At 53.5% G+C, this 23,491-nt stretch overlaps 2 protein-coding genes across 6 annotated transcripts in view; one reads left to right on the top strand and one right to left on the bottom strand.

Moving 5' to 3' along the window:
- ACAD9 (acyl-CoA dehydrogenase family member 9) overlaps window positions 1–7,439 on the top strand; it is a 32,160-nt gene extending 24,721 nt beyond the window's left edge. The window contains exons 9-18 of one of the 3 annotated variants that reach the window (XM_072941961.1): window positions 993–1,068; window positions 2,538–2,608; window positions 2,865–2,984; window positions 3,890–4,018; window positions 4,549–4,628; window positions 5,060–5,186; window positions 5,364–5,441; window positions 5,775–5,936; window positions 6,501–6,573; window positions 6,972–7,439. In XM_072941961.1, the coding sequence (XP_072798062.1) occupies window positions 993–1,068; window positions 2,538–2,608; window positions 2,865–2,984; window positions 3,890–4,018; window positions 4,549–4,628; window positions 5,060–5,186; window positions 5,364–5,441; window positions 5,775–5,936; window positions 6,501–6,573; window positions 6,972–7,072 (1,017 nt within the window). In that variant the 3' untranslated portion in view covers window positions 7,073–7,439. Of the gene's footprint in view, window positions 1–992; window positions 1,069–2,537; window positions 2,609–2,864; window positions 2,985–3,889; window positions 4,019–4,548; window positions 4,629–5,059; window positions 5,187–5,363; window positions 5,442–5,679; window positions 5,937–6,500; window positions 6,574–6,971 lie in introns of those variants that run through there. The other 2 variants (XM_072941962.1, XM_072941963.1) reach the window with 2 other exon arrangements.
- CFAP92 (cilia and flagella associated protein 92 (putative)) overlaps window positions 7,349–23,491 on the bottom strand; it is a 53,061-nt gene continuing 36,918 nt past the window's right edge. For all 3 annotated transcript variants that reach the window (XM_072941958.1, XM_072941957.1, XM_072941959.1), the window contains 4 exons: window positions 9,833–9,997; window positions 9,174–9,374; window positions 8,942–9,098; window positions 7,349–7,837 (listed from right to left, as the gene is read on the bottom strand). In XM_072941958.1, coding sequence (XP_072798059.1) covers window positions 7,794–7,837; window positions 8,942–9,098; window positions 9,174–9,374; window positions 9,833–9,997 — 567 coding nt within the window. In that variant the 3' untranslated portion in view covers window positions 7,349–7,793. The remainder of the gene's footprint in view (window positions 7,838–8,941; window positions 9,099–9,173; window positions 9,375–9,832; window positions 9,998–23,491) is intronic.

The raw sequence follows: 23,491 nt of genomic DNA on the forward strand, positions 1-23,491 counted from the left end.
GCTGGCCTGGGGGGCACGTGGCTCTCTGCTGGGACGTCAGCATAGTGGTGAGAAGTTGGCGTCCAGAAGACAGGCTGGGCCGTAGCAGCCCCGGGCGTCAGGGTAGCTTAGGCAGAGGTGGGCAGGTCGTGGTGTCCTCTAGGAGCCTTGTGCTGGTGGCCACCTGACCCCTGAGCCCGGGATGCCCTTCTCCCCTACACGGCCTGGCAGCCCCAGCTTAGGGGTTCCCACCATCCTACTCCTCAGCCGTTCCCACTGGACTCGTGTCCCCCTTCAGTCACCTTACACCATTGACCACCTGCTGCCTGAGTGGCCATGTCTCTGTGCCCCTGTGGGCCTCTGCGGGGGCGCCTCCCCAAGCCTGGGCAGTCTGCTGCTGGGGAAGCAGGTGTGTGCTCACCATGTGCTTCAGATAGGAAGCTGAGGTTGAAAGAGAGGAAAGAAGCTGGCCGAGCCCCTTAACTACTTCCCTGACTGTGGGGAGGAGCAGGTCAAGTAGGTGGAAGGGGCTGGCTCAGCGCAGAGGGCCCGGGCCTGTGCATCAGGCAGGCGCTTGCTGTGGAGCTGGTTCTCCACTCTGAACCTCAGGTTCTTCTTCTGTCGGATGGGGCCCTGACACTGAAGGGTTGCTGGGAAAGTGGGGCGCTGGCAGCAGCTACCCAACAAGTCTTAGTTTCTGCTCCCTTCCACTGAGGCGGAGAGAGGCGTCCCGTTCCTTTTCTGGGGGTGACTCCAAGGATGTCTGAGAGCTGTTGCAGTGATGCAGTCACCTGATGCTGGGGTGTCGGGACCGTGCTCTCTCCCAGCGCAGCCCAGCGAGGGTTGTCAGGATGAGTAACTGCAGCCAGACGCTGCCTTTCGTTGTCAGGGGAGCTCTAGCAGCACGAACAGGCACCGTCACGGTCTGTCACCTTCTGCCCCCGTGGCCCTTGGGCTTCTCCCAGCAGGATGCCAGGACAGCGGACCCACAGTGAGCTCCCCCTTCTCTGCAGGTGGCCATGAACATCCTCAACAGCGGGCGGTTCAGCATGGGCAGTGCCGTGGCCGGAATGCTCAAGAGACTGATCGGTAGGTGAGTTGGAACAGGAGCCCAAGGCGGTGGCCTTGTTCCCACCACACCTGCCCGCTGCGGCCCAGAGGCCCTGCTGCATCCCCAGGCAGGTCAGCCTGAGCCAGGCTGCCAGCAGCCTGTCCCATCCAAGTCTGGGATCCGGGCTTCAGTTGAGGCCAGAGGACACACTCGGGCCGCCCCGGAAGAGGCGGGTTCATGTTTGCACCCTCCCCCTACTTCCTCCCACAGGTGGCAGGGGGACGTTCTCTCTGAGGTAGAGAGGGTGCTGCCCTGACCACTAAGGACAGAGCCGCTTATTGAACGTCCGAGTGTGAGCCAGACGCTGATAAACCTGGGCGCTGGCTCTCACGAGAGCCTGTCCTGCAGGTGACTGCGCGGCAGTGAGCAGCGGGGTCAGGGCGGGACTCTCCGTCCCTCAGCCTTGGGGCCTCGCCCTTTCCTGTTAGGGTACCTGGACCCTAGGCTTTCCTTTGCCGGAGAAGTGAGAGCAGCCCCGTGGGGTTTGGTGGGCACAGAACACCACTGCCATCCTCACTTTGCGGGCAGAACTGCAGGGAAACGAGGGCCTTGGCTGGGTGCGGGCTGTACCTGGGGCTGGCGCACCCCTGGGTGCTCGGGGTTCAGGGCAAGGCGGGGGCGGAAAGGTTTGTTTGGGCTCTTATTCTCATTTTACAGATGAGGAGACTGAGGCTCAGAGAAGGTAAATGATTTGTCCAAGACCATGCACCCGGGTCTAAAAGCTGACCCCACTTTTCTGAGCTGCTGCCTGGGCCTCTGCTTTCCCACCTGGAAGACTCCTTATTGCGCGGGTTTCACTCTCACAGTCAGCCTGTCCCCAAGGATACAGAGTCTCTGAAACCGCGAGGCCCAGACGTGTGGGGATGTAGGAGCCAGTCTACCTCCTGAGCCCACTGTGAGGCCAGTTTCTGGCTGGATCCTGCCTGTGGGAGCATTCAGAGAGGGCTGGCTGCAAGGGGGGTCGAGGGCAGACTTGTTGCTGACCAGACGGGAGGCTGCCGGGTCTCTTGGAGTCCTCAGGGCCGGGCCCGTGACGTAGACCGTGTTCAGCTATACACTTAGAGGCCACGGCCCTGCTGTCGGTGACAGACAGCTGTGACGGGCGTGCGCCTGTCCCCGCCACGCAGGATGCTTCTGCAGCTCTGCCAGGGCCTTACGCCGCGTCCCGTGGGCTTTGCCACGTCTCAGTGCTGTTCTTGGGGTGAAGCCGCTTGGCCCGGCTCAGCTAGTGAGAGAGAACACGGGCCAGGTTCACAGCTGGTCCACCGCCGTGGGCGCTGAGCCGGGGGGCTGTGCTCCTCCAGCCCCGTGCGGGGCTCTCCAGTCACGGGGGACTGTCTTCCTGTAGTCCTACCTGAGGGTTTGGGGGGATGACAAGCGCGCCTCACTAGGAAGTCGCCTCAGGGCAGGTAGAGAGCCGTGCTTTGTAACGCCCGTTCTTCTCCAGAAATGACTGCGGAGCACGCCTGCACCAGGAAACAGTTCAACAGGAGCCTCAGCGAGTTCGGATTAATTCAGGTACCGAAGGCCCAGGGCCACATTCGTGGGCTCCACTCCGTGGGCGCCAGAGTGCCCTCGGGGCCTGCACTGCCGCCTCCTGTGCGGGGAAGACGGGCCGGGGCCGCGTGTCTCCGGGCTCCTTGTGCGAGCGCTGGGCCCTGGCTGGTGCTCTTGGGCAGGGGGCTCGGTCCAGCCTCCCTTCTCTGCAGGCTGGCAGGTTTGGCCTCAGCGCACAGATTTGGGTCCTGATGGTGTTTCTTTCTCAACACGCCAGGAGAAGTTTGCCCTGATGGCTCAGAAGGCTTATGTGATGGAAAGTATGACCTACCTGACCGCAGGGATGCTGGACCAGCCAGGCTTTCCTGACTGCTCCATCGAGGCCGCCATGGTGAAGGTAATCCCGGTGCCCCGGGACACGCGGCGGGGGCAGAGGACGGCCTGGCTTGTGGCGAGGTTGTCACCGTTGATGAGCAGTCTGTAGCTAAGGGAAAAAACACAGGCCACATGTTGTGACTTCACATCCACATAAAAGAGCAGCTGGGTTCCTGGGGAAGGGCTGTTTTGTTCTGAGACCCACGTTTTGGTTTGGAAGCTTCCCTTTGTGAGGGATGGGGCCGAGGTAAATACTGCGGAGGCTTCTGGGCTTGTCCGGGGAGGGGCCGCACTTTTGCTGCAGGGTGGATGGCAGCCCTGCTGTGGCCCCACAGTTACTGTTAGGCTGGTCTGTGGGGGTCACGCTTGAGAAACAGTAGTGCACATTCAGAATCCGCCTGGAAGGTTTGGAATTGTACTAACGGCTTCACCGGTCTCCCTGCACTGAGCCTTCATGCCCAGCGCACTTGCATTGGCTTTACCATCTCCCCTCTTGTCACCCTAACCACCACCGTGGGAGTCACGGTGCCCTGAGTGCAGCCTCTTCCAGGACCGAGACAAGGGCCAGGTGTACCGGTCTCTGCTCTCAGCATGCTCATGCGTGGACACACACACACTCGCCACTCGGGGCCAGGTGTCCAGCCAAGTAGTCATGTGCACAGGAGGGGGTCTCAGGGGATGAGGTTGGGCAGGTGTGGGTCAGGCTCCCTGGAGAAGGAGCTTTGAAAGGATGTTGGCTTCCCCGGGTGTGGAGGGGGCTGAAGGGAGCCCCTCCGGCCCAGGCAGACCCAGACTCGGGAGGGCGGGGCGCCGCGCTCGAGCAGGGAGGAGGGCTGCCTGCGGACACCCCGTGAAACCGGCAGTCAGGGCTCCTACGGGGGTGACCTCACCCCGAAGCCCAGCTGACCCGCCCCCTGCCCATGGCAGGTGTTCAGCTCCGAGGGCGCGTGGCAGTGCGTGAGCGAGGCGCTGCAGATCCTCGGGGGCACGGGCTACATGAAGGACTATCCGTACGAGCGCCTTCTGCGTGACAGCCGCATCCTGCTCATCTTCGAGGTGAGAGCCGAGCTGCCTGGCGTGGACCCCTCTCTGCAGGGGTGGAGGCTGAGGGCCTGCTGGCCACAGTGGGAGCTTCCTGTGGGAGGTGGGGTCCTGCCTCGAACCACCCCCACCCCCCAGCCTGGGCCTCCCTCGGGCACTGCTGCAGCTGGGCAGGCTCGTCGTTCAGGGCTTTCCCAGGCAACCTTGCGCTCCAGGTGCTGCCCCCGGTGGGTCACAGGCCACAGGTCCATTCAGTGTGTATGCACAAGGGGTGGGGTGGGGAGGAAGGGGTGTGGGGACCCAACACTCCTTCAGGGGGCCAGTGGTCTGACGGTACGGCCTGACTGGATGACTCCTGAACACCGTCAGGGTGAAGACCCAGGTGCTCCTCCTCGCAGAGGAGCTGGGTTTTCAGGAAGCAGGCGCCCTTGGCCCCCCAGTCACACACCCCCGCTCCCAGCTGCTTGCTCAGGGTCGGTGGGTGGCAGCGTGGTCTAGTGGGTCCTGCACACGCGGCTGCCCCTGACCTGTGTTGCTGGCCACAGGGAACCAATGAGATCCTCCGGATGTACATTGCCCTGACGGGCCTGCAGCACGCTGGCCAAGTCCTGACTGCAAGGATCAAGTAGGTGTCACTTTCCCCGTCTGCCCCTTGGGTCTCCCTGGGCAGCATGGGGAGGGGCGGCCGCCTCCTGGGCTCAGGCGACGTGAGCTGGTGGGAGCACAGGGGCCAGGGCAATTAGTAACCACTGCTGGCACCCAGACCCAGGCCGCTCAGTGGGAGAATGACCTGGAAGCTGGCGTGACCCAGCTCCTAGGGGAGGGAGCACGAGTGTGGCTATGTGTCAGAGGAGAGGCCTGCAGCCACGTGGCCAGTGTGCCTGGGCCGGGAGCAGGGGCACGGGCACATAGGACCTGAGTTGGCCCCTCTGGCTTTGTGTCATCGGGGAGCAGGAAAGGGTGTCCTGCTGCCCTGGGCACCTGGGGGGGGGTCATGTTGCTGGAGGTGGGAGCCTGCAGTGGGGCCTCAGGTCACGGGGCGTGGGCTCTCTGCAGTGAGCTTAAACGGGGCAACGTGACCACTGTCATGGAGACCATTGGCCGGAGGCTTCGAGACTCCCTGGGCCAAGGTGTGGACCTGGGGCTGACCGGGAAGCTCGGAGCCGTGCACCCCAGTGTTGCGGTGAGTGTGCCTGGCAGTGTGCCCCCATGGGGTAGCCCCTTCCCAGAAGGGGTGTTGGGGTGGACTGGCCAGGCTGAGGAGGCCTGAGGCCCCCGTATCTGCCCTGGCCGGCCCGGGTGGGGCAGGCTGGGCACTGGGCAGGGGTGCTGAATGAGGTCCTGTGCCCTGGCCCCCCAGGACGGTGCCCACAGGCTCGAGGAGAACGTGTACCACTTTGGCCGCACTGTGGAGACACTGCTGCTTCGCTTTGGCAAGGTGCCTGGGGTCGGGGGCGGGCCATCGTCCACAAGGACGTTTTTGCTTAGCGTTTACTTTTGGGACCAGGCCTAGAATGAAATCTTGGTCGCCATGGTGGGCTGTCAGTCCTGGGGGCCACCTTCCAGGTGGAGAGGCCCCCTGCAGGCAGGAGGGGCAGCCCCAGCCTGGGCTTAGTCAGATCCAAGGACATTGGTGCTGAAGGCGACATTAAGCACTGGCGTCTGGTCTCAGCCAGGTTTCTGGACCTGGTTTGGCCTGGGCTCCTAGACAGAGCTGAGGGAGCCAGCCTCCCACAACCCGCAGGGAAGGCAGCGGGCCCCCTGCCCCCAGGTGGCAAGTCGCCACCCTGCCCTCTGTTCCCAGACCATCGTGGAGGAGCAGCTGGTCTTGAAGCGAGTGGCCAACGTCCTCATCAACCTGTTCGGCATGACGGCCGTGCTGTCGCGGGCCAGCCGCTCCATCCGCACGGGGCTCCGGAACCACGACCATGAGGTGAGCCCCTCCGTGCCAGCTTCCTCCTGCTGCGCTTTAATGAGGCCGGGGGGGAGGGGGAGGGAGGGGGTGAACACGGGCCCATGGCCTCCAACCTGGCCGAGCTGTGGCCCGGTGATGCTCTCAGCTCCGACGGGCAAGTCCATGCTGCTCAGGACACAGGGCCACTGCCTTCCGTACTGCCTTCCGTCCTCCTGCCTGAGAGAGAGGGAGGGTGAGGGACAGGGGTCCAGCCCAGCGCCTCACCCATCTGCCCTCGTACCCTGCTGGTGGGGTGGGTGCTGTGTGCCTGTGTGGCCTGGGGTGAGGCTCATCCCACAGAGGAGGGAGCTGAGGCCCAGAGTGCTAGGTGACCTCTGTGGGGACAGAGCTAGCGCGGCTCAGGACTGGACTCAGAACCCGAGGCCAAGGCTTCCGAGCCAGGCGGCCTGAGCCCGGGTACACTGCCCGCTTCGGCAGACGGACTGAGTCCTCTGAAGCTCAGGTCAGGTGCAGGGAGGGCTGTCCTCAGGCCCAAAGACCGGGGCTCTCAGCGCGCCTCCTCTCTCACTTGGGTACTGGCAGGTTCTGTTGGCCAATGTCTTCTGCGCGGAGGCTTATTACCAGAATCTCTTCACCCTGTCTCAGCTGGACAAGTGTAAGTTGGGGCTGGCAGGGCATGGGGCCGATGCCAGGTGACAGTTCTGTCCTGCTGGCTGCGCACCGCCTGCTGCCCTGCGTGAGCAGACTCCACCTCCTCACGCCCCAACCCCCGGCTTCCGGCTGTGGCCCGGGGTCTCACTGAGACACGTGGCGAGGCGCTGGCGGCAGGAGGAGCAGCGAATCCCGTGCGGCAGGCACTGTGGGGGTGGAGAGATGGCTCCGCGGCCAGTGGGCTGGAGTCGCCAGGGGTCCTTTCTCCCTGCAGCTGAGTCACTTCCTGGCCTTCAAGGCTCCTTCACAGCGGGTGGGCTGACCGTGTTGGGAAAAGGTACTCCAGCAAGATTTCTGTTGTCACAGCCAGAAAGGTCACGCGCCCCCCTCTCTCCCTCCCAGATGCTCCAGAAAACCTAGATGAACACATCAAGAAGGTGTCCCAGCAGATCCTGGAGAAGCGAGCCTACCTCTGCACCCACCCTCTGGACCGGACGTCCTGATGCGAAGGGACAGCGTCCCCGCTGCTGCCCGCACCTGGACTCACTCCTTCCAGAAGGTGGAGAACTTGCCTTACTGTGAGTTGGCCATTTCTCCCAGCCTCCCCCTGACCCATGGGCACTGCTGCCCGACTGACAGGGTCTCAGGCTCTGACCGGATCCAGAGCGCGCGGAGCTGCTCGGACTCCAGGCCCGGAGACTTCCCGGCGGGGACGTGTCTCGGGGGGAAAGCCATTCCACCGGACTGCACCTTCCCCAAGCAGCAGCCTGAGAACCGCGTGCATGTCAGTCTTTTAAATTGGGAGCAAAATGCACTTCAAACGTGTACCAGAAACGCTTAACAAAAACGAACATAAAACAGCAGCCGGCATTTGCTGTACTAGTCACGTGTTTGCTCAACCTGCCTGACCCCAAGAGCCACCCTCTGGTGACGGCTTCCCGGTCCGTTCGTCCTCGCCCTGCGTGAAGACGGCTTGCACAGCTGAGGGTGGGCCCAGGCCCGAGGGTCAGCAGCCCCGACATCCTTCTCAGGTGACGGGTGGGAAACCGCGTCGCTGCTGGAACGTGACAGCACGTGCTGCTCCCAGCTGGGCTGGCCTCTGCTTTCTTCATGGGGCCTGGCCTCCATTCTCGAAGGGAGGACGAAAGGTGTCTTCCAGTGGTGTTCGTGCTGGCAGGCTCTGGCCTGTGGTCTGGCTTCTGGGTCTCTGTGCTCCAGAGCCCCTCACAGATGTCGCCCTGGCTCTCGCCTTCCTCCAAGTGTGTCATCTGCCAGGTGACAGGGCCAGGCATCGGGAGCTGCGCGGCTCGGGGGGCGGGGCTGAGCCTGCCACCAGCATTTTGACAGCTCATCTTCAAAAGGTGAGCGTTTACAAACAGAGAGACTTGGGGAGTAACTTTGCAATGAAACCCCAAGCTCTCGAAGTGTTTTGTTGGTGGAAAGGCAGTGTCTTGCCATGGGCCGGGGCCACGGGAGCCCTGGGTGGGGGCTAGGCTGCACACAAGAGCCCCATCAGCAGCAGGTTCTCTTTGTCCAGCTGAGTTTAAAAGGCCGGGCAGCCAGTTCACTCTCCCTCCCTCGCTGAGACGGAGCTTTTCTTCCCTGTGTTGTGGGGTGGGATGTCCTCGTCAGGGTGCCCGGGAGCCAGTGCTGGGAAGGGGCACGCTGGCCGGAGGGGCGAGCCCGGGCCCCCTACAGGTGGCAGGAGACCTCGGGCAGCCTCAGAGCCTGGGGCCTGTCAGCCCTTCCTGCTGTCTCACAGGGCTATTACAAGTGGCCTTGGGAATTGGGGAAGGAAGGAAACCCATGGTGTATGGCTCTCCAGGGAGACCTGTTGCCAGATCAACTCAACTCTCTCTTCCTGAGCAAAGTTTCTGGCTCTGTTACTAGATAAATTTGGTTCTCTGTCAACCTATAAATGATTTTGTGGTCCCTCTTCCTAAGCAGAGGGGTGACGAGGACTTGGAGGGGCTGGTGTAGCCAGGCCTCTCCCCCCATGGGGGGACAGCTGGCAGTGTCTCAGAGCTGGGAGGCAGCCCGATGGCCCCATTGAGGCCCGGAGCCTCTGCCCCCAGCTGTTGGCCTGGCCTCCAGGGACCAGCCATGGGTCTCAAAGCCCTTAGACCCATCTCCCAACTTCTCCCTTTTATAGCTAAAAAACCAGGCCCAGAGCAATGAAGGGCCCTGGCCATAGTCACACAAGTTAGCAGTACTGCTGGAACCAGGGTCCAGGTGTCAGAGTCCCACCCTGACTCCTGGTGCCCCAGCACGGGACGCGTGGAGCTGAGACACGGTGCTGTGCAGAGGGAGGGGGCGCTGAGTTCCTGCCGACGGCAGCGGGGACTAAGCTTTGCAAGGGTGTCAACTGGTACCTGCTCTGGGCTTCGGGGCTGGAGGAGGGGGCAGCTCCAGGAACTGCGGTGGCTTCTTGTATAGCTCGAAGTCCTGGTGGCGCCGGTCCCAGCTCCACCTCTCCCGGGGCAGCACCGGTGCCAGCACGTTAGCAAACAGCGCCTTTTCCCTCCATTCCTGAGCCGGGAGCAGGGCGTCAGGAGGGGGGCCTGCACGCACCCCTCCCGGGCACCGCCGCTCCCCCAGACCCACCTCTGCCGGGGCGCCGATGGCTGGCAGCCCGAGGTGCTCGGTGCTTTCAACCCGGCGAAGGCCCGTCACCTGGAAGCCGGTGGGCGTGAGCCAGGCCTGGCGGGACTTCCTCTTGGCTTTTCTCTCCTCCTCCTCCGAATCCTGAGGCTCCACCATGGCTGAGAGGTAGTTCTGTGAGTACGTGAATCTCTTCCTTGGCTCCTGAAAATGAGTGCAAGTGCAGATGGAAGGGCTGGCAGCAGAGCTCAGGTCTCCAGGCAGGGGCAGGAACAGCGGGGGCCATCGATGGTTCCCGACGGCGAAGGGGGCAGGCTGCTTCACCCTGCAGCAGCCCCACGAGGGTCACGCCTTTGTCCCCTCGGACTGAAGCTTTTCTGATGCTGTTGTGGACTGGAAGCCGGAGCCCAGGCTTCTTCCTCGGTGGACAGCTGCCTTTCACCAGCAGCAATGAGAGCCTGCCTGGGGCCGGGAACCTGGGACCGCCTGCAGCCACGCACACCCTGCCCAGCCTCCCCCGACCCTGGAGATGCCCTGCAGCCCCACAGGCGGTCTGGTCAGAGAGGACGCGGGAGCGCGCTGAATCATCCCCGCGTCCCCGTCCCGGCTGGAGGGGAGGCGCTGGGCCGCTCCCGGCCCCCCGCGCCGCGCCCGTCACTCACCTTGGCCATCTGCCGGTACAGCTCCTTCCTGGCCAGCTCGGTGGAGTTCAGGGCCTGGATGCTGTAGTTGTGGACTGCGTCTGTGGCCGGGGCCGAGATCTTGGCCACCGTCACCGCAGGCTTGGGAGGCTTCTTGCCGACCTGGTAGGCTCCCGTGATGTTTTTCTGGGGAAAGAGACCCCAGTCATTTCCCACACGAGGACCCTCGCCACCACCTGCCAGTGTGTATCCAGCAAGAAGGCCTCGGGGACGGGACTGCGGGCCGGGAGCTGCCTGTGCGTCACAGGACCCTGGCAGCCTGCACCGTCCACAGTGGACTCGGGGCCAGACGCCGGAGCTGCGACTGGAACATGCGGCACCTGGTGGATGGAATTCTCGGGGGTCAGAAGTGGGAGGCGCTGCGGCTGTTGTGGTTCATAGGGTACAGACGTGGCACACGCGTGACCTGACGCCACGAGGACAGCCACTGCAACCGGGGTCGCCGGAGTGCTGAGCGTGTGGGGCGTGTCACCCTCTTCTCCCCAGAGCCCAGAGATGGTCTGCCGGTTTCCTTTGGGAGTGAAAACAGCACGGAGGGAAGAGAGAGAAGAGAGAAAAGGCGGGCGGGAGGAGGGCGAGCTGCCACGCGTCCTCGCCTGTTCACACTGTGCAGCGCAGCCCGCGCTCCATTCACCTGTTAACGTTGGCAGGATAACCCTTTTTTTTGCTGTAAAACAAAAACACCTAGCTCAAGACGGTGACTTTGGCTCATATATAAACTCTGTCTTCAGGCTGAAACCAACGTCTTGACTTTGGATCTTTGAGGAATTTCTGCAAGAGAATACAAAGTAACTGACTCACACACGTGAGAGAAAAGACTGTCAGGCAACGGGGACTGAGGCAGAGGCAGCCCAGGGTCCTGGGTGAGGGGCTCAGGCCTTCGAGTGCCTTCCAGAAGGCTGCTGGGCCGTCTAAGCTCAGACCCTATTGAGGCCCACACGTGGCTTCAGTCAGAATATTTAACATTTTGTCCAGTATTTATAGTTGTCCTCAGTGGGAGGCTGGTCTGAATTAGCCAGTCCGCTGTTAATAGAAGTGGAAGCCCCGCGCCTTCCCCACCCCAGAGCTGGGGGGTTACAGCCTCGGGAGACGGCCCGCCTCCGTGCTGCTGCCTCCGGGTTGAAGGTTGCAGTTCTGACCAAAAGAGATACTTGGTAAAGTGAAAACAGTGGGCAGCAGTGTGACCTGAATGCCTGGGGTTCTCTGCCCTGGCGCCGATCCGGGGCTGAAGCCTGCGGGGGGAGCCCGGACTCAGAGCCACGGTAACTAGCGTGCCTCACCTAAGAGACCACGGACTGGACAGATGAAGCCCACTTACTGGAAGGAATGGGACTGAAATTTAAGAAACAAAATCATTCTTAAAAGGCAGGTGAAGATATTAGCAATACGAGGCAGAGTGAGACCGAGCAGAAGAAATACTGGAGCCGACAGCACAGGGAGGGAGATGCGCCACGGAGCGAGCCAGGGGCCTGGAGAGTCAGCCTGACTCTGCTCCCAGGAAGCAGCCTGGAATGAAAAGGCACATTACAAACCTGGGTTTAGAGGTTGGAAACAGAGGTGGCAACGTCACAAAAGGAGGGGAAAGTGAGATGAGGAAAGCTTGAAGAGAGAATGCGCGTCAGAGCAGATGAGGAGAACTCCACGCCTGGACACGCTGCTGACGAAATGCGAGGCAGCAGAGGCAGCCTGCGGACTTCCAGAGAAGGGGCGCAGGCCACCTGTGGAAGAAGGCGTCGGGCCGGCCTCAGCTTCCGCAGCAGCAGCACAGGGCACAGGAGGAAAGACCTTGAACCTGGGAGTCCATGCCCAGCCCAGCTGTCCTTTTGCCTGTGAGCGCCCAGCCCCAGGTGCCCGAGGCCTTGGGAGGTGTTACCCAAAGGCCTTTTGGAAACACGCCTGGAAGAAAACGCAATGTGGAGGAGAAAGTCTGGGAGCATTTGGGCAAAACTAGCAAGCAATGGTGTCCAGCATCCTTGTAAAGTTCTGCCCCAAAAGGACCAGAGAGTAAAATGTGTCTAGCGCTGAAGTCCTAGCGACTTTATACAAAATGGGGGGGGGGCAGTACAAGGCTTATAAGTGCTACTTGTCCTACAGAGGAAACCAATATAAAACAGAAGCTTCAGAACTCAGTGGGAACATGTTAAAATGAATGTGGTCCTTCAGACAACCGCATTAAAAACAACGTATAGCTTTTGAGTAATCAGCAAAAGAAAACCTGCTCTATACAAAGGAAGCAGGAGGGGAGGTTTAAAAGGAAAGTGGGGCCAGCGAAGCCCAGCCCGACCGCGGCCCCGGGAAGTGGGCTGAGCCAGCCCTCGGAGGGCTCTCAGCACGCGGGTTCCTGGTAGAGCTAACAACATGCCATATATTTTTTTTAACTGCTTTAGACAAAAAGGTAGAGGTTTGACATTAAAGGGAAGATTACGCCAAGTGAAATAAGACAGAAAAAGACAAATACTGTATCATCTTATTTAGTTGTGGAATCTAAAAAGCCAAAAAAAACAAACCCAACACAGTCATAGATACAAAAAACAGATGGGTGGTTGCAGGGATTGGGCGAACAGGTGAAGGTGGTTAAAAGGTGCCAACTTCCAGTTACGAGACGAGGCCTGGGGACGCGGCGTGCCGCGTGGTGACTGGCGTTAACACTGTGCGCGCGTCTGAGTTGCTAGGAGAGTAGCTCTTAACGCAAGGAAAGAACAGTGGCGCCGCGGCCGTGGGCGGTGACTTACGGGGCGATCATTGCGCAGGGTGTACAGACAGCAGCCAGGCTGTGCGCCTGAAGCCAGGGTCATGTGTCAGTTCCGTCTCAGCTAAACAAAAAGGTTAGCATGGGCCAGGAAACGGGACCCAATGGTGAGAACCAAGCGAAGAGGCAGACGGTAGAAGGAGAACCGAGGAATTCAGTCACTGAAATTCTCAGACCAGGACAGTGAAGTAACTATGATTAATATTGTGAAGAAAATAAATGGAAAGGCTTAGGATTTAAACCAGGTATTTGGAATCTATAGAAAAATCAAGTGGAAATCTTAGAATTGAGAAACACTGTTGACATTATGATTCACTGGGACAGTTAACAGGACACTGAACACACCACAGAAGAGAAGACGCATGAGTCAGAAGATGGATTGTTGAAAATGTCCAGATTGAAGCACAAAAAAGAAAAAGAAAAAGTGCGAGATACAAGATGGAGGTTACAGTGACAGTATCTGACTTGTCGTGAGGACCCCAGGGGGAGGGAGAGAGGGCTGGACTGTGAGCAGACGGAGTATCTGGAGAGAAACACTGACCTAGAACTTTTAAAACTTGCAGATACCGGGTCACAGACCCAGCAAGCCTTACAAACGCACAACACGAGAAATGCACGCGTCTGGGGGCGTCGCAGCACAGGACGCTGGAGGCCGGAGAAAGGAGAAATATTATTAAGGGCAACCAGAGGAAGCACATCATCTTCATAAGAGCAAGAGTCAGGCGGACCCCACCTTCAACAAGGGAGGCGGCCGTGGGCGGTAGAGGACGCAAAGTGACATCGTCACAGAGTGGAAACAGCGCCACGCGGCGCTCTCCCCGACAGACAGCCCAAACCCTGCCAGAGGAAGATGATGAACTGGAACACATTAATGTTAAAACACTTCTTACCAAAATACAACACTGAAGCAGAGAAAATGCAAGCCACAGACCGGGAAAAGATACTTGCAATACGTGCATCCGGCACCTCGTCTGGAGGGGGAAAAAAAAGAAGAAACCTGCAAACCAGTGAGAAAAACAGTTTCTTGTAAATGGAGAGAAAATACACATCTGAACAGGCACTTCACAAAGGAGACACCCCAATGGCCAAAGTGTGGAAAGGCGTTCAGCATGGCTGCCCGTCAGGGGAGGCCCTGGAAGCAGCGTGTGATGCCCGCGCATCCCAGGGGAGCAGCTGAGGTGACCGGTGGACAGATCCAAGCATCTGCGGGTACAAACCAAAGGCTCATGTATCTGCTGGTAGGAGCTAAGAAATGGGCAACCACTTTGGAAACATGGCAGGTAAAAGTCTGTGCTACCCTGCTGCCCAGGAGTTCACCTGCCGAGAGGAATGAGGGCGCGGGCCAATGAAAGCAGCCCTGTGCAGAGAAGTTAATAGAAATTTACCCGTAATGACCTCCCCCCGCAAGAACCCTGGAAAAAGGCACGAAGAGAGATCAGTGGGAGAGCAGACAAACGGACTGTGGCACATCCACAGTGTAACAGATACGTGGTAACAGACCTCCTGAAGTTCCTCCACGCAGCAGGAGAGGCCAATGCAGGGGCGCACGCTGTGGCTGCGGGATGTGCAGGCCACCACGGGAAAACCCCTGTAAGGTGGCAGATTCAGGCTGGTGCTTGGCCTGCAGGGGGCGGGCTGCTTCCCGGGGCGGCAGAAACGGTCTCCCTCGCGATCGGAGCAGAGAGAAACACGGGTGCAGCCGCGCACCTGAGACTTGTGCTTTTGGCTCACTGTAATGTTCTCCTCTGAAGCCTCCTCCCAGAGACGAAAGGAGACCTATTTGTAAAAGGACAAACTCAGCAAGATAAACCAATGCTGACCTTGCACGTCTCTGACACGTAGCCCTGACACACAGACACAGACACAGAGGAGGAGAAACAGATCCAGAATCACACCTGGAGGTGTTAACAGACTTCCTCTAGTAACTGATAGAAACAGAGGATGGGGGGGTAGGAATGAAGTTGACATAACTGACAATATACGTATTCACTTTGTTTTTTCAAGTGCACTGAAACATTTACCAGAATTCACATGTGCTGGACCCTGAAGCAAATCTCAACAAAGGACAGAAATTACACAGCAGATATTCTCTGATGGTGACGGCACTGAGACAGAACCCAGTAACAAAAGATCCTAAAGTGTTTGGAATAACCCATGGATCAAAAAAGGAAATAGAAACATTTCTAGCTGAGACATCATAAAAACGCAATGTCTAAAACTTGGGGGATATACTTTAGTGACGATAGGACATTTGTAGCCAAAATAAACATTACTATAAAATAGTGAATGCCTGGAAATCAAGTTACCTAAATAGCTGAAGAAGTTAGAAAAAGAAAAGCAAATTAAACCTAGTTTTTTTTAAAAAGGGAATTAGAGCACAGTGAAACAAAATAAACCTACAATATAGAAATCCAAAAAAGCAACAAAGAACATTGGTTCTTTGAAAGCATTACTTCACCCCTAAGTGCAACTTCAGTAAAGATCCCAGTCACCCCAAAAGAGACTCGTGTGCAGACAGCAGCCGGGCCCGGGCCCCACGGAAGGAAATGGAATCAGATTCCTCCCCTCCTGCAGAAAAGAAGTTCTGTATGGGTTAAAATTTTAAATGAGATAAACAAAAAGGTAAATCTTTTAGAGGAAACTATGGAATCATTTTATGACCTTGGGGTAGGAAGAGATTTCTTAAATAAGGCAAAAAATTTAAGTCATCTGGGAAGAGGTGGATAATTTATAAAATTCAAAATAACTTGTCCATTAAAAGATGCTATTTTTTTTTTAAGACACCATTAAGAGGGTGAGAAGACAAGTCAGGCCAGAAGATACCACACATGCACACCACTGGGGCAGCAGTAAGAACAGGAGAGCAAAACAAAACTAAAATTCAAGGGGAAGTTTTTTCATAACAGAAGAAATTACCAAGTTTATTAAAAAAATCCAACTTCACTAGTAAACAGTGAAATGCAAGTTAAAACCTCTACGAGACAGATTATTACTAACCTGGTGTGAAAGGTAAGTCTGACTATGAAGCAGGACTCCAGGCGTGGAGGCACTACCAGTCAGTCCTAACCCTTGGTGTGCATCTTATGGAAAAAGTCTTGCATGTTTCTAAGAAGACATATGAACATGTTGTGTGCACAATGACGTGGTTAAAACAGCAAAGCATAAACAACACAAATGCCCATTAATAAATGATGGTGCAGCCCTACAGCCAGAGACGCAGACATGGTTGACTCTCATCAACACTGAGCAAAAACTAAAGCTACAGAAGATTATATACACGTGCAGTAAAACCACAGAGAAAAACATGTGGAAGACAAAATCTGGGGCGGTGGTTATCTGTGGGTGAGGGGAAGAGCTGGGAAAGGGCACGTGGAAAATAAGAAAGTATCGATAATGTCTGATTTCTTACGTCGGCCAGTGAGTGTCGGCCAGTGAGTGTAAGAGACTGGTCTTGTTTTTTACAGCACATGAGTGCTTTTATGCGTGTATTTTAATAATATTAACAAAGCTATCATTCATGAAAATAGAACAGGAAATCATAAGAATTTCTAGAAAAGAAAAATGATGTGCAGCTTAAAATTAAACTTAACTAACAATTGTGACCACAGTGGTCACAGTGGAAGACTCTCTCGGGTGTGGAAGACACAGCAGAGCTCTGTGCAAAAGACCAACAAGTCCAAATTAAAAGGATGAAAATCATGGTAAAATGCCCTGTAAGTTCCAGTAAAACAAAACAAACATCCCTCACCTGGACACCGAGATACGAACCAAGGATTAAGAAAACGTTTTGCAGGACCAGGGGAAATCAGTTAAGCTGAAAAGAAGACTCAGGTAAGCGTCAGACTCGCCTGCGCCTCTTGACTCAGGAAAGCGTGGGTTTGGGGGGGCGGGGTGAGGATCTGACTCCATGATCCTGAAAAGAGCTCAGCTGCGCTTCAAAGGTCAAAGGCAGAATGAAGGCCTTGGGTCTGCAAGGACTGAAAGAGTATTATCCACAGACACTTTATAAAAGAAAAAATAGTGAAATAAAGGAGAAAGCAGACGGAGACCCAAGAAACAGTAGCCAACATAAAAATAAGCAAAAGTTGTAGCTGGCTGGGGGTCGCCGTGGGCAGGCGCCCCCGCCCCGAGCAGCTGGCGCCTGGGCACACGGCCCGGGTGGGAGCGGGGCCCAGCGCTGCTGTGGCATACTTCAAGTGTCCTGGTTTTGATCAAAAATTAGGAGGCACGCAAAGAAATGGCCATGTGAAGGCAGGCAGAGCAGCCTGCCCACACCACCCGCGTGGCTCCAGTGGGTGACTGTGCACACAGACTTCAAAGCAGCTAGTATTTTTTTAAAAAACTAAAAAATTATTTTAAAAATTCAAGGAAAGTATACAACAATGAGTAAAGAAATAGACAATGTGAATAAAGAGAATTATGTTTTGAAAGAGCTAAATGAAAATCCTGGGATTAGAAAGTACGGTAACTGAAACGGAAAATCCACTAGGACTCGGCAGCAGGTCTGAGCTGACAGGGAATCTGAATTGAAAACAGGTCAACAGAGATTATCCAGTCCGAACAACAGGAAGGAAAACCACGTTTAGAAAAAGTGAAGATCCCCAAGACCTGCAGGGCGCCACCCGGTGAGCCACGCACATGTAAGGGAGTCGGAGGGGGGTGGGGCAGGAGCAGAAGGCAGAATTTGAAGAAATAATGACCCCAAAACAACCTGCCAACCCAGGACGCTCAGTGAGTCTCAAGCAGGATGCTCGTGGAGCCCCACACCAGCTGCACGTGTCTAACAGCTGGAAGACGAGGAGAAAACCTTGGAAACAGCAAGGAAAAGCCCTCGCCGTGTACAGAGCACCAGCAGCGTGACTAGTGGCTGAATACTCACCAGGAACAACAGAGACCAGAACACAGCGCAGTGATGTTTTCAAAGTGCAGAAAGCAAAAAAAGAGTGAACCAATAGTTCCACGCTCCGTAAAACCATCCTTCACCAATGAACGTGGAGGAAGGATTTTCTCTGATAAAGACGGGATTTGTTGGGAATGGCACTAAAGGAGGTCCTTAAGGCTAAAAAAAAAATATTAACTGGAATCTGAAGAATCACTGGAAAAGATAAATATGTGGGTAAATACAAAACATTACAGAAATATATTTTTCCTTTCTCACCTTTTAATTTGAAAGACATGATTGCATGAGGCAGTTACAGCAGGACATCTGGGGCTTCCTGCAGAGATTTCATACGACAGTAACAGCACAAGAGAGGGCGAGGAGATGGGACTGTACGGTGGGATAGTTTCTACATTTTACCCCAAGTAAGTAATAATCTAATGTAGGCTGTGGTGCATTAAGATAAACAGAAAAAACAACCCTAGGGGAACCACTAAAACTAGCTTTTTGAAGGTAGGGGTCCATAATGGTATTACGATTGTGCACCAAAAGCAGCTGTTCAACACACAAGGAGGCAGGAGAGCAGCAACAGAGGAACAGAATCAACATGGAATTTAAAGGGAAAAAAGACATAATTCCTGCCACATCACTGATCATGGTGTACATAAACAATCAAAATGTGGAACCTGTTGGACTGGATTTAAAAATAAAAGACAGGGTCCAACCATCCTGTCCACAGAAGACACACTTCAGAGTCAAACGCATGAACCACTTCAAAGTAAAAGGATGGGGGAAAATACAGAAGAGCTCTGTAGTGGGTACACTAATTAGAGACAGATTGGTCTTTAAGGCAAGAATTGGTTCAGTGTGGAGATTCCTCAAAAACTAAACAGACTTACCATGTGATCCAGCAGTCCCACTCCTGGGCATATATCTGGAGGGAATGCTAATTTGAAAAGACACCTGCACCCCAATGTTCACAGCAGCACGATTTACAACAGCCAAGACATGGAAGCAGCCTAAGTGCCCATCAACACATGACTGGATAAAGAAGCTGTGGTATATTTATACAATGGAATACTACTCAGTGACAAAAAGTAAAATAATACCATTTGCAGCAACATAGATGGACCTGGAGGTTGTCATTCTAAGTGAAGCCAGGAAGAAAAATATTATATGATTTCACTCATGTGGAATCTAAAAAGAGGACACTATGAACTCACAGAACTCACAGACATAGCAAACGTCATGGTTACCAGGGAAAAGTGGTAGGAAGGGATAAATTTGGGAGTTTGAGATTTACAAATATTAGCCACTATATAAAAATAGATTTTAAAAAATTTCTTCTGTAGAGCACAGGGAACTATGTTCACTATCTTGTAATAACCTTTAATGAAAAAGAATATGAAAATGAATATATGTGTTTATCTGCATGACCGGACATTGTGCTGCACACCAGAGACTGACACAGTGTAACTGGCTGTACTTCACTTTAAAAAGAGACAAGAACTGTTTCTAGAGACCAAGAGGGAAATTTCACAATGATTAAAGGGTCAGCTCATCAGGAAGACACAACAACTATAAACACGAATGCACCAAAATACAATAAGCCCAAGGGGACAGAACTGAAGAGAGAGAGAGGTGAGTCAACCATGCAGAGAGACTTCAGCACCTCTAGCTCAGTGATGAGACTGCAGGGGAGCCAGCAGCGACGGGGACGGTCTGAGCACTGTCAGCCAACCTGACATGCCACTTACGTAGCACTTCCCCAAGAACAACACCCTCCTCTCACACCTGAGGACGGTGTGCATGCTCGCCCGCGCAGCACACTGCAGCGCCTTTCACAGGACAGAAGCCACACAAAGTACGTTCTCCAGTCACGACAAAATGAAAAGTTATCAACAGAAAGACATCTGATGAGCCTCAAATATCTGGCTTTTAAGCAACACAATTCTAAAAGCCACACTGGAAAGTATAAAATATTTTGTGGTAGGACTTCCGGGCAAGATGGCGGAGTAGAAGGACGCTCGTAAGTCACCCTCTCCCACAAATACACCAAGATCCACATCTACAGACTCACTCAGCCAACCAGAGCACCTGCGGAATTCTGACAGAACATCGCCCTCTTCGAAAGATAAAGATGCCAAAAATCTGGTAGGAGAAAAGGAAAAAAGAAAGAACAAAAGGCAAAGCAGCGCGGGACGGGTCCCGCGGGGAGGGAGCGGCAAAGGACGACTGGCGCTTGCTCGCTGGGTCTCCCCTCTCCAACTGAGAGGCCAGCGGGACGGAGGGGGAGCCTCCGAGGCTCGGATCTGTACAGAGCAGCCCTGGTCTGACAGAACTAAGTTAAACGGGCACAGAGCGTCCCCCCGACACCCAGCCTGAGACGCGGGCCGGCAGCGGCGGGCAGGGCCAGGCTGCACAAGCCGGGCGGAGGACGGGGGCGGCTGCACGGAGGCAGCTCCGGGGGACTGCAAGGGGCTGGGCGCCGGGGCTGTGGGTGTACAGGACAGAACAACCTGGGCCCTCCATAAAACAGCAAGGTTGATGTGCTCTCGGGGGAAGGGTGCATACCCCCATCTCTGAAAACACGCGGAAACTTTTCAGGGGAAGAGGGGCGGGGCCCAGGCAGAGCCGCCATATTCTCCGGCGCTTAGCACCCAGGCGGGGGCAGAGGCGAAACCTGCGTCCGCACCGAAGGGCTCAGCAGCCTCAAGGGCCAGACTGAGACGGGCCTACAGCCCTGGGCAGATAGGATCCTTCCATTCTGGTCCCCCAGAGAACTTGCTCCACAAAGACAAACAAGCAGCTGGGTCTTGGCTCGGAGCAGGGACGAGGCTGCCCCTCGGTCTTCCCCGAGCCCACCCGCGGAGCGCGACCAGGGCGGAGCGCCAGCGCGGAGCGCGCAGCCGCACAGAGCAGCGGAGCTACCGGCGGCGCAGGCAGGGGGAGAGCGGCCCCCCGCCTGTCAGGCAGGAACACAACCCCTGACCGAGGTGCTGGGAGGGGGCACAACCCGCCCTCCTGCCTGGCCAGTCTGCAACATCTGACTGCGGCATCCGGAGGGGCAGTGACCCGCCCGCCCGCAGCAGAGGAGAGCTGCATCTGACCCCGTGTTAGGAGGAGGCGCGATCTGCTTGCCGACAGGTGCTGGGAGCAGCACAGAAGAGGGCGCCAACGGAGGGCCTCTGAAAGCAAGCTGAGCTTCCAAAACAGGACCAAGACAGAAGGACTTCACATTAAAAGCACACACACTCCAGGAGAACACCGACAACCGCTTTTTTTTTTTTTTTTTTGGTTTTTGTTTTGCTTTGTTTTGTTTTTTTGTTTTCTGTTTTTGTTTTGTTTTGTTTTAATCTGTTTTTACCTGTTCTATTTTCAATTACTCTTTTAATTTTTACTTCTTAATTCATTTCTATTTCTCTTGGGTTTTGATGTCCTGTTATTGATAGACACAGGCTTCAAACACATATATTCATCTCCCCACCCCCTTTTTTTTTTAAAGGTTTTAAAAGGACGTCTCCACCCAATTAATACTCTGCTTCAACCCGCTCTTCTATTATTCATTATACATTGTTTTCAAACGCTCTTTCTCCCTTCTTTTAAAAATCTTTCTCTCTCTCTCTTATTCTTTTCTCTTTTTTTTCTTTTTTCTTTTTTTTTTTTTCCTAAGTTCTATTCCTAAATAGGCATTAGATAGATAAAATCCTTAAGATCCAAAATAGACAACTGATACTCCATAAACCACAGTGCCAGAGAGGTATGAGCAAGATGAAGAAGCAGAGAAACCTTTCCCAATTAAAAGAACAAGAGGAATCCCCTGAAAGAAAGCTCAATGAAATAGACATCGATAGCCTACTAGATCAAGATTTCAAAAAAGGAGTGATCAAATTGCTGAAGGAATTAAAAGAGATAGTGCTTAGAGAAATAAAATATGTCAAAAATGAAATTGAAGCTATAAAGAAGAGCCAAGCAAAATGGGAAAACTCAATGACAGAGATGAGGAATGATCTAACAGCTGTGCAAAGCCGACTAGTTAATGCAGAGGAACGAATTAGTGATCTAGAAGACAGGGCAACAGAAAGCACCCATTCAGAAGAACTACAAGATAAGCAAATAAAAAATAATGATAATAGCATAAGGGACCTATGGGATAATATAAAGCGTCCCAATCTTCGCATAATAGGGGTCCCAGAAGGGGAAGAAGGATCAAAGGGAATTGAAAAGGTTTTTGAAGAAATCATGACTGAAAACTTCCCAAACTTAAAGAAGGAATCAGATATACAAGTACAGGAAGCTCAGAAGGTCCCAAACAGGAAGAACCCAAATAGACCCACACCAAGACATATCATAATCAAGATGGCCACAGTCAAGGATAAAGAAATGATTCTAAAGGCAGCAAGAGAAAAGCAAAGAGTGAACTACAAGGGAACCCCCATAAGGCTCTCAGCTGATTTCTCTACACAAACACTACAGGCCAGAACGGAGTGGCAAGATATATTCAAAGCCCTGAATGAAAAGAAGATGCAGCCTAGGATACTTAATCCAGCAAGGCTATCCTTTAGGATAGAAGGAGAAATAAAGAGTTTCACAGACAAAAAAAAGCTGCAGGAGTTTAGCAACACTAAACCCATACTAAAAGAAATATTGAAAGGGCTATTCTAAATAGAAAAGCAGCAGGATGCTACACAAATGAGAAACGTACAACTGGAAAGGTGATAACTCATGAATTACAAATACAGAAAACACGAAATTATAAAAGAAGACATACAAATCACTGAGAGTGGGAGAGGGAGGCAGGGAAATATAGAATTTTTTTTCTTTTTTAAATTTTTTTAACAGTAGGATGGGTTTGAGATCATGTTATTATCAGTTTATTAAAAACGGGTATAGGTTAATAGATTTACAAAAAAGGGTAACCACAAGTCAAAAATTTACAAGGGAGTCACAAAAATTAAATAAAATCCATGACAATACAAAGGAAAATTACCAAACCACAAAAGGAAGAAGAAAGGAACAAAGAGGATATACCAATTCAACTGCAAAGATAAGTTCAAAATGGCAATAAACACACATCTATCATTAATTACTGTAAATGTTAATGGACTAAATGCTCCAGTCAAAAGACATAGAGTGGCAGAGTGGATAATAAAGCAAGAACCTTCAATATGCTGCATACAAGAGACCCACTTTAGGGAGAAGGACACATATAGATTGAGAGTGAAAGGATGGAAAAGGATATTCCATGCAAATGGAAAAGCCAAAAAAGCAGGTGTTGCAGTACTGATTTCAGACAAAATAGACTTTAAAACAAAGGCCATAAAGAAAGATAAAGAAGGACATTTTATAATGATTAAAGGAGTGATACAAGATGAAGATATTACACTCGTTAATATATATGCACCCAATATAGGAGCACCTAAGTACATACAAGAATTACTAACAGAGATAAAGGGGGATATTGATGGGAATACAATCATAGTTGGAGATTTTAACACTGCATTAACATCACTAGACAGATCTTCCAGACAGAAAATAAACAAGGCAACAGAGAAATTAAATACTACAATAGAAAAACTAGATTTGGTGGATATTTTCAGAGCTTTACACCCCCAAAAAATAGAATATACATTCTTTTCAAGTGCACATGGAACATTTTCCAGGATCGATCATGTACTTGGACACAAAAGAAACCTCAAAAAAATTTAAGAAGATAGAAATTATCTCAAGCATCTTTACTGACCACAATGCCATGAAACTGGAAATCAACAACAGAGAAACAAAGGAGAAAAAAAGAAAAGCATGGAGATTAAACAATATGTTATTGAAAAAACAATGGATCAATGAGGAAATCAAAGCTGAAATTAAAAAATACCTTGAGACAAATGATAATGAAAGCACAACCACTCAAAACCTATGGGACACAGCAAAGGCAGTGCTAAGAGGGAAGTTTATAGCGATACAGGCCTTTCTCAAAAAAGAAAAACAATCT

This window comes from Vicugna pacos, chromosome 17 (assembly GCF_048564905.1).
Source record: "Vicugna pacos chromosome 17, VicPac4, whole genome shotgun sequence".
NCBI classification, from domain to species: domain Eukaryota; kingdom Metazoa; phylum Chordata; class Mammalia; order Artiodactyla; family Camelidae; genus Vicugna; species Vicugna pacos.